Source organism: Copadichromis virginalis, linkage group LG11 (genome assembly GCF_057382275.1).
Source record: "Copadichromis virginalis isolate Kocher_CV1m ecotype Utaka linkage group LG11, C_Virginalis_male_GT1.1, whole genome shotgun sequence".
Taxonomy (NCBI): Eukaryota; Metazoa; Chordata; class Actinopteri; order Cichliformes; family Cichlidae; genus Copadichromis; species Copadichromis virginalis.
Genome location: NC_140628.1, coordinates 21,029,626 through 21,039,784, shown reverse-complemented (window position 1 = coordinate 21,039,784; position 10,159 = coordinate 21,029,626). Strand labels below are relative to the sequence as shown.

At 38.9% G+C, this 10,159-nt stretch overlaps 1 protein-coding gene across 3 annotated transcripts in view; it reads left to right on the top strand.

The window, feature by feature from the left end:
- The first annotated feature begins 3,391 nt into the window (after positions 1-3,391).
- Positions 3,392-10,159, top strand: part of hdac9b (histone deacetylase 9b) — a 38,048-nt gene continuing 31,280 nt past the window's right edge. The window contains exons 1-4 of one of the 3 annotated variants that reach the window (XM_085473592.1): positions 3,392-3,623; positions 3,902-3,959; positions 5,173-5,344; positions 5,461-5,523. In XM_085473592.1, the coding sequence (XP_085329718.1) occupies position 5,523 (1 nt within the window). In that variant the 5' untranslated portion in view covers positions 3,392-3,623; positions 3,902-3,959; positions 5,173-5,344; positions 5,461-5,522. The remainder of the gene's footprint in view (positions 3,624-3,901; positions 3,960-5,172; positions 5,345-5,460; positions 5,524-10,159) is intronic. The other 2 variants (XM_085473591.1, XM_085473594.1) reach the window with 2 other exon arrangements.

Sequence of the window (10,159 nt, the reverse complement as noted above, 5' to 3'; positions counted from 1 at the left end):
AATAGTCATTATGATGTGCATTAATGCAACACGTGTGGTGGTGTTCTAATAAAATAGTGTTATGTGTTACATGCAATGTTGTATTGTGTAAATGACTGTCACTGCAAGTAAGGCACCTAATCTAATTATATTTCATGTATTAATAATAACAATAAATACTAATTCTAATTCATAGTATTCTACAACAGTAAAAGATTAATAACACTTGTACTGATTATAAAGTGCAATTGTTCTTTGTGAGAAAATCGTGTCATTAATATGCTTTTAGTGCAACTCTTTCACTATTCAGGCATTTGCCTAGAGGTGTAAGAGGTCATAGTGTTTACTATCCAACCAATCCATTAGGACTTCAAAAAAAAAAAAAAGCGGCATGGCACAGCCAGTTAGTGATGAAGGTAGCAGGGCTTTGGTGAAAGAATGGGGGCTATGTTCACTGACTTTTGGGGGTAGTTTCACATTTCAGTGCAGTGGATTTACAGGTTGGGGGAGATGGAAAAAAAACACCGTTGCAGCTATGTGGATGATTTTGGATATAGACTGGTCACCTTTGCTTGGGGTAATCCTCCTGGATCTGTCTCTAAGCCCTCCCAAAGGCCAAAGTATCCCCAGTGGGGGTACTTTCTCACTGCCAGGGCTGTGACGGAGGGGAGGTTCCCACCAATTCAATTAGGAAGAGAAGAAACACAGTAAAAGCATAAATGAAGAAAACAGATGCTTACACACATACCTCCCCAATTTCCAGCATGCTTTAAAAACTGCCCCCTGACCTTGTATTTACATTCTTCTTGTTTACAGGACCCCTTGTGGGGCGTGCTTGTAAAAGAGACGGCCACAGAACGAAGGATATATACTACAAAAAATATAAAATAACCTAATAACCTTGAGCTTTTGATATGGAATAAAAAAATTTAACTATGTTCTTATATTAAAGTAGATGCATAACCTAAACAGTAGAAACATTTATTGAAGGTTTGAAGGAATATTTTAAACCATAGCTTGAGACAATATGTATAATGTCATTTTTTCAAGGTTCAATTAAGATTTTTCTGCTTCTGAGCTAGATTTCCAGTTTTACAAGATGACTCTATTCACTAAAACCCACCGAACGTATATCATCATATACCTTTTTGTCATAAATATGAGAGAACCAGTAGAATAAATCCTCTCAGTACTTATGTCAGATGGGACTGTTATAAAAAATCTTTTTAAGTATACATATCTCTCTTGGTTTTTCCAGACTGGTAGATATCAGTATCTTTGTTTCTAATTTGTTCTTGAGTTTCTTTAGATTGTGGCATGATGTGTTGCATTTTAAGATCTTTTTGATCTCTACTTTGTCAGACAGGTCCTATTTAAGTGTTTTCTTGATGCAATACGTCTGGCAGTAATTGGGCTTGTGTAATTGAACTTGGCTTTGCAAAAAATCTGGTAAATCACAGCCAATTTCTGATTTAACAAGTGTGGGCAATTCCCTTTTCACACTGGGCCAGGTAGGTTTGCATAGCTTCTTTCCCTCAATAACTGAAAGCATAATTTTAGAAAGGCATTTTCTCAGGATATCAGAAACATGTACATGTTCATATTGTGTACATATATGAACTATTGGGAATAAATAATTTTTCATTGCTATGCGTTTTTATTAATAAGTGTTATAAAGTTATATAGTGTAGTATTAAGTGGACACAGCCCTGAAAATAAAGGTATGAGACCATGTGTCCTTGGGGAGTAGAAAGCTGCAGACTCTTGCTCACGCTTGTCTGGGAAAAAGTAGATAAGAGGAGACCATCTCTAGTGGAAAGTTACTGAGACACTGTTGTTTAGACTAGAATGAGAGAGCTTCTGTAATAAAACTGTTATAGGCACACTGCCATTTTGAGATCCGCGGCAGCGTGTCATGCAGGACGCATCTCCCTTCTAGAAGTAATAAAGTGTTAAATGGTCTACTGATCAGTGTTTTGTCTTCCATTGGAGGCCTCTGAGGAATCAAAGGAACTCGGTGAAGTGTTGATATTAACGGTGCAAATACTTTTTCACAGCGCTGCATTTTTCCCCAAGTAGTTCAAATGCAGAAATTCTGATTGGTTGTATATATACATACCTGTGAAGACAAAGCTCACATAATATTGCTGTCAAATGACACGGTCTTTAGAGGCCAGATGCGAGCTCTGGGGTCCCTTGCAGAGACACAGGCAAGCTGCAGGATCATGCCTCAGATGCACTGATATTTGGCTGTGCCCCTGCCTCTCCAGATGTCAGGATGAGAGATAGCACACAGCTGGACAGTAGGGATTCTGGGATGAAAGTGGTGTCACCCACTGGGCCAGTCCCAGCTGCTGGAGGAAAGTGACAAGATCGGAAGAGATTTCATCTCCCTGTTTCCCACCACTGTTCTTGGAATGCTGATATAGACCCAAAGCTTAGATTTTCAACAAGTTATACACCGTCTTCTTAATGTTTGTAAAGAAGAGAGCTCAGCAAAACCTTAAATGAATTAAAGTAGCATTGATTTCATGAACAAGACCAAACTGGAGACATATAAACATCTGAGCAGTGATGTGGGAAAAAAAAAGTGAAAACAGATGATCTGGGGTTTGTTCTCTTAAAAGGAGGACATTTATCCGTGGGTCTGAACAGTAAAATAAGGCAAGCTACTGAAGAATGCTTTGAAGTGACAAATAAAAATGTGAGTCCTCGGACAGCTGCAGATTTATAACGGTGACAAATCTGCATATAATTTCTGCTAATCACATAATCAGTGAGGCATTGTTCCTGCCTGAGATAAAAGCATCTCCTTTTTACCAAATGGCAATCAGAAGGGGGGGGGGATGCAAAGCTTCATTGTTCTTTCATGACTTTGAAGCAAGGGAAGGAGCACAGTGACAGTGACTGAGAGCATGCTTTAAAAAATAAAAATAAAATGACAATGCGAACTTGTCTGACAACCGGGCATCTCAACATTTGTTAATATGTTCTTAATTTATAGCTGAATGCATTCAATGTAATTACCAGTAGATGGCGCTGTTTCCATTTTAATGATCTTGTTATTAGACGCTGTATGTGCTATTTTTAGATGGTGCGTCACTGCAAAGTGTATGCAGCTGTCAAAACACTCACTTTGGAATTTTATGTTATGCAATAACAAAAAAATAATAGCCCCTTAACAACAGACACTAGTGTCCCAAAGCCCTATTATCAGTACTAGTGCTCTGATTTCTAATTAGAGTGACTGATAATAATAATAATAATAATAATAGTAATAATAATAATAATAATAAAAGAGTAAAGGTTACACAGATTATTTGCACACTAGCTGTAAAGCTCAAATTATAACACCAGTTAAAAGATCTTTTTTCCACAAAGGAAGTTGATTTATGAAGTTTGCGGTGCACCTGCTGAGGACACTCAGCGACCGGAGCTGCCCTCGTTTCTCCGTCAACTGCGATTATCAGAGGACAGCGGAGCAGACAGACTGCTCAGTCTGCCACTACCCTGGCTGGGATTTCTATGCCCTGTTTCGACGAAGTAGCTAAGGCTTTTTATAGCTTCATCCCGTTGCATCCTCATCCCCCTGCAGAGAGCTATCTTCACATTCTGCACATCAAACCCTCAACCGTGCGCCCGAGGTAGTGAAAGAGTTCATTTAAGCCTTTTTAAGTGACAAAAAATACACGTATAAAACTAGTGTGTTTCATACAAGTGTTGCTGTGAAATATTTAAGAGTATGTGAGAGCTTTCATAAGATAGCTTAGAGGGTACAAACAAAGTATTAACTAATATATAGGTTTTAGCAGCCAGCTGTGTAAGAACAATATGCTGTATGTTAACGGCAAGTTCGCTGTACAGTATGCTAGACAGCGAGTTCAGCGCATTAATATTTGAACGGTTAACCGTTGTTCTGCAGTCACAGGTGGTCGTCCTCTAATCGATTGTGAGTCCGCCAGTAAAAGTGGACCGGAACTGTGAGTATTAGAGCAATTCGTGACATTCTTCACACAACCACAATACTGGAAATGTTTTTTTTTCTGAATTACTAAGTGACCTCATCATTGCTGGTTTCGCAGACTGTTATTAGTTCCAAGATGTGGGGTATTGTAGTGCAGGCTGGCGCCTATAAATAGACTCGCTTGCGAATGTATGATCTCATCGAAGTCGGTTGAAGCGTTAAAGTCATTATTAAAGAACTCGTCAGCCAACCAGATAGCATCACTCCTTGTCACAAAGTAGACTATTCATTACTTAGACGGGCTAATATACGTATAGCTTTTAAACAAGGAGCGGAATGACACACTCACGGGGTTAAGAGCAGAAACTAGGAGTGTAATTAGAACTTTAAGTAGTCTGTTTGTGAAAAGAAAAATCTCAACACAGAACTTCGGTTAGTTAATTCTCAGAGCTGCTTTGCATTAGAGGTGAAAGAAGCATTCAGAGCAGGGAGCAAGCAAACGACACTAATAAATACTCCACTGCAAGTGAAAGACGTAAAAAAAAAGTACACAGGCCTACCCAGAATATGCTCACAAGGCAGAATGATTCATTACACTGTTATAATATTATCAGAACAGTATTATTGGTTCTTCAACATGTGAACAGTGTTTTAATAATATAATTGGCAAGATAGATTCATAGGTAGAACTGAGATAGCCAAGTAAAGTATCTCATGGTGTATCTGAGCACTTCAATTTTTGTGTTTTACATATGAAAATCTTGTGTGTTCTCAGTTTTAGCATTAGTTATACTGGTTCAGTTGCTCATTAATGTGAAAATCTAATCAGCCAATCACATGGCAGCATCTCATTCCATTTAGGCATGTAGACATGGTTAAGATGACCTACTGAAGTTTGAGCCGATCATCAGAATGGTGGCTTAAGTGTCTTTTAAGTACCAAGTTTGTTGGTGCCAGACAGGCTGGTCTGAGTATCTCAGAAATTCCTGACCTACTGAAATTTTCCCGCATAACAACCTCTACAGGGAATGTCTGAAAAAGAGAAATTATCCAGTGAGCAGCAGTTCCCTAAGTGACAAGTCTGGCCAGACCGCTCAACTGTAACCCAAATAACCACTCGTTACAAAGTGTGGAGAAAAGCAAAATTTCAGATCATCCCATATTTGAACATAACAAAGAATTCACTGTAGTCAAATAGTCTCCACAGTCACCAGATCTCAATCCAACAGAGCACCGTTGGGATGTGGTTGAAAGTGAGAGTCACATCATTGGATGTGCAGCTGATAAATCTGCAGCAACCATGTTATGCAGTCATGTGGACCAAAATCGCACCTTGTTGAATCTATGCGACGCAGAATTAAGGCAGTTCAGAAGGCATAAAGGGAATCTAACCTGGAACTAGTAAGTGTGTAGTGGTGAAAGATTGCAGAGATAAACATTTCTCAGCTTGCTGCACTTCATATGCGATAAATGCAGATATGAATCTACAGCTTATTTTTTGCATATTGTCTTTACAGATAATGAAGAACCAAAACCACAAGACAGGCAGATAACATGGCAACATCCATGACTGCTCAAAAGTAAGACGCTTATTTTTTTTAATAGCTGCCAGTAACTAAATGAAAGTTAACTGACAGTGCTATGTATGAAGTTTGTTTGGTTCTCAGTTTTGCTGGACACCCTGTCACTCCAACAAAAACTTTGAGCAGATGGCTTTGGTAAGCAGTGCTCTTTCCCCAGGTGTCATGTGTTGACAGCAGCGTTTCAGTCTTCTCAGAGCGAGGTAAAAGGGAAAACACAAGAAGCACAGAGCCTCCAGTGTACACATGACATTTTCACTTAGACAAGAAAAACTTGGCTCAAAGTTGACATAAAAGCCTTTCACAGCCAGTCAAAATGACCCTTCAGCTGTCTTTCCATCTCAGAATATTTATGATATTTTTACATTAGACTTGTTCTTGGCAGGTTAATGCTCACAGATGTCTACACTGCTCAGATGGCTTGAGGGGGCAGGTACCATCTGAGCTGTGTCAGGGAGAGAAAGTCATTTTAACAGCACCTTACACTTAGCCTAACACATAATTTCATAGTACCAGTGAATGTGTTAATGAGACAAAATGTTTTTGATAGAACACATTTTGGCAGGCATCTGTGAATTATTCACTGGACTTGATAAGTTACCATGTTCAGCTATTCTCTTGGCAAGAACTATTCACAGAAGCAGCGTGTTGCGCGAGTTCCCCGCTGTGCGATGCATGTTAACTATAGCAGAATATTATCATTGTCCTATAGCTGACGTCTGCCAGATTTGTATCAGTAAAAATATTCTGTTGATGCCGCAGAGTAATCTGTCAGCTGCTACCAGTGATGACATAAGAAGTGGGAGTGAGCTTGTCAAAGTGGAGCGAATACAATGCCTTTTCCTTTTTTTTCTCCTGTCTTTTTTTCCCCACAACTGAAGTGATGAAAGTGATGAATTACGCTTTGTCACTGTGGATTTATTTCCTGTGTTTGTGTGCCATCCTCGACTGACCGTGACAGCGTGAAGGCAGCCTTCATGTCACGCAGCATAAATTGCAGTTCTAATAGAGAAAAAGAATGCGGTGGTGTTTTGTGCTGGATGACATGACAGAATGATAGAGCTAATCTTCTGCCTCAATTGGGCTCAAAGACATTAAAGGAAAAACACAATTGGGCACCTTTGTGCATGTGCTGTCGTGCCAGTCTAGCAATACATTAAAATATCTAGAGCATAGCAACAGTTGGAAGAAATTCATTAGCCATTTGGTCTGTGAAACAGCTATTTATTTATGACGTCTACGCTGGAGGCACCTGATTATCTCGCCAGCAAAACTCAGGTCAAAGTTTTTGAGTTTTGCTTCTTATTTACATTCATGCATTTAAATGAATTCCAGGTGTAAGTTTTTTGCACCCCTGTCAATGAAATGATTTCCTCCAAAACAAACGTTCTTGTCCACATATGTCAGAATACATTAATGGCCCACAATGGCCTCCAAATGAGGTGCTGCCAATTTAATATTAAAGTGGGAGCATTATGTGTTGATTTGTTTAGTACACATTAAAAGCCCTTAACACCTTCATTATATTAGCCTCGCAGTCATTGTTATCATCATTCATATTCTGTGACCAGATTATGGTCATTACAGGTTTGTTTGTTTAATCAGGATCCCCATTAGCATCAGCGTCGGCCTAGGCTATTCTTCCCAGAGTCCTTAGACACTTAATCCAACATCCACAACACATAAACATAAAACAAGGAGGGTCTTCCTGTACAGATAGCATTGAGTTTCATAGAGCAAGAAATGACTACCTCAGAAGTAGGATGTGTATGCTGCACCAATGTGTCCTCTGTAGCTCTACAGCATATGGATGTTAATCAGTGCCAGGATCTTTTGTTTCATGAGAGTTATTTTATTGATTGGAAATTTTAAAGGCTGCTGAGCTACATTATTCAACATTTGTAAGAGTATAAATTAGAGATGGACCGATCCGATATTACTTATCGGTATTGGTCCGATACTGACCTAAATTACTGGATCGGATATCGGAGAGAAATAAAAAATGTAATCCGATCCATTAAATGTCACGAAAGCGCCTCACAAAACTTACAACACGCCGTAACTCGCCTCATAACCATAGCACGTCGGAGCAGTGTGCTCACGTGATAGAGTGGCTGTGGCTTGCAAGACCTGTGGTGGTCTGGTTGAGCATCTGGAGCTTCGCTACCAATGTGGCATTTCATCTCCGACAAAGTTATCCCAGAGAGAAGTAAAGCAAGTGTGTAAGTTCATCTCTGAATGTTTGTAAAGCATTCCAGCTTAACAACCGATATATGGAGCGACTGCCTCTCTCCCTCCCTCTCCTGTTGCTACTTCAATCGTGAAATGATCAGCTGATCGGCTTTTCTGTCGCGAGTCCGTCCCTCTTGTTTGTTTTTGGCCCACTTTGCACCAGAAAGAAGAAACCAGACACAAAGACATACTTTTCTTTCTTATTCTCATTTAAAATGTCTAGCTTTTATTAAATAATTATCTGAATGTTACACCCAAAGTTTTAATTTGATGTAAAATGAATAGAAGTCCATTACTGTATATAGTAACTATTAAGTCTAATATATACCCTTGTAAGCTATAGTACTTTTTGCTTTGGGAAGGCTGTGCAGTCTGCAATTCTGTTAAAGAAAGATGTTGAATCTATTTAATATTTCTTGAAAAAAATGATTTCTGTGCATTTTTTTTTTCACACTGCATCAAATTAAGGTTGATTACATCGATTAAGCATCATGAGGTGGAGCGTGAGGGGTTGTTCCCTGTTTTTCTTTGTTGTTGTTGCTGGGAGTTGAAACCCTATTAGTTAGGTTGCTTAATATTTACGCTAAGTACTCTTTAAAATACCAGAATAGGGAGGATGGTGTAGGTTTAAGTTTATTAGATTGATCAGTATTGGTGAACTATGAAAAAAATTTTTGCATACAGGTATAACAAAATAGCTTTAGTGTTGTTGTTTTTTTTTTTTAAAACTTGAGTATGAACTTATACAAAATGCAGCAAGATATTTAAAAAACAGTTTTGTTGATTAAAAAACACTATATCGGATTCATATCGGTATCGGCAGATATCCAAATTTATGATATCGGTATCGGACATAAAAAAGTGGTATCATGCCATCTCTAGTATAAATATTTATAAACAGTATGTTGACATATTTGTGTAACCTAAGCACTGTTAAATATTTAATTCCTAAGCCAGGTTAAAGAAAAAATGGCTAGTACCAAGTTGGACCTCTTTTTGCCTTTTGAACTACCTCAATTCTTTGTGTCATAGATTCTTCGTGGTGCTGGAAACATTCCTCTGAGATTTTGGTCCATGTTGACATGATAGCATCAGACAGCTTCTGCATATTTGTCAGCTGCACATACATGATGCATATCTTGTGTTCCGGTAACATCCCAATGGTGCTTTGTTGGTTTGAGCTCTGGCGACTGTGGAGGCCAGTACAGCAAACACATTGTCATGTTCAGGAAACCAGTTTGAGATGATTTGAGCTTTGTGATATGGTGCATTATCCTGCTGTAAGCAGCTGTCAGAAGATGAGCACACTGTGGTCATAAAGGGATGGACACAGTCAGCAACAGCACTCAGTTAAGATGTCATGTTTAAACAATGCTACAGCAATGTGCTGTGCATTCAGAGATGCTTTTCTGCATACCTTTGGTTGTAACGAGTGGTTATTTGAGTTACTGTTCACATCCTATTCTGTCCATTCTCTTCTGACGTTTGGCATCAACAAGCCATTTTTTGAAATACTCATCTTCCCTTAAATCACATATCTGAATGGCTAAATGCACGTGACAGGCTGATTAGAGGTTTGCATTCATGAGCATTAGAATAGGCATACCTAATAAAGTGTCCAGTAAGTTTAGTGATATATATATATATGTTTTTCTTTTATGATAGGCAGGATCTGTAGTCTAATTGTCATGAGCTAATGTTGAATGTATAAAAGCTAGATCAAAAACAGGCACTGTTGTAGGTCTGTGTGAGGCTGTCACGTGTAGAAAATCTGTAAAACATGCCTCACAAGTTTGTCATGATTTACATATTTCAGAAGTCGGGGGACATTTATGTAATTCTGCTGGATCCAAAAAGCCTTAAAAACAGCATTAGTAATTTTTACCCAGCCGCCAGTGGCAGTCAGCATAATGTCTTCTTTAGCAGCATTTCACACTTGGAAATAAGCTCTCATTTCATCCATCATTCCACTCATAATGACAGATGAACCATAATTATGTAATTTCACCAATGACTGCTGTTACAGAAACACTTAAGCAATTCCTAAAAACACACCAAGTGACATGTGTTTCTTAACCATACACCTCTCATGATATGTTTCTCAGCTTCATGATGGCCATGCCTGTTGACACCCTTAAACTATTTTTGTGTGGTCCAGGATCTATTATTGGCTTTGGCTGTAAGTGCTTTCTGTTCCATAACAAGATGAATCCCCAACATGGCATTAGGTTACCAGGCAACAGTGTACACTCGACTGCTCGCTTATAATTTTCTTTGTATAGTTAGGATGTTTAATAGTAAGTGACTACATGACAGTGTGCCAAATTTAACCACTGGTAGCAGAACCCGTAGAGCCTGATGTATGTCAGGAGGCATAGAGGCGAGCGGGCTATATTTGGCTGCT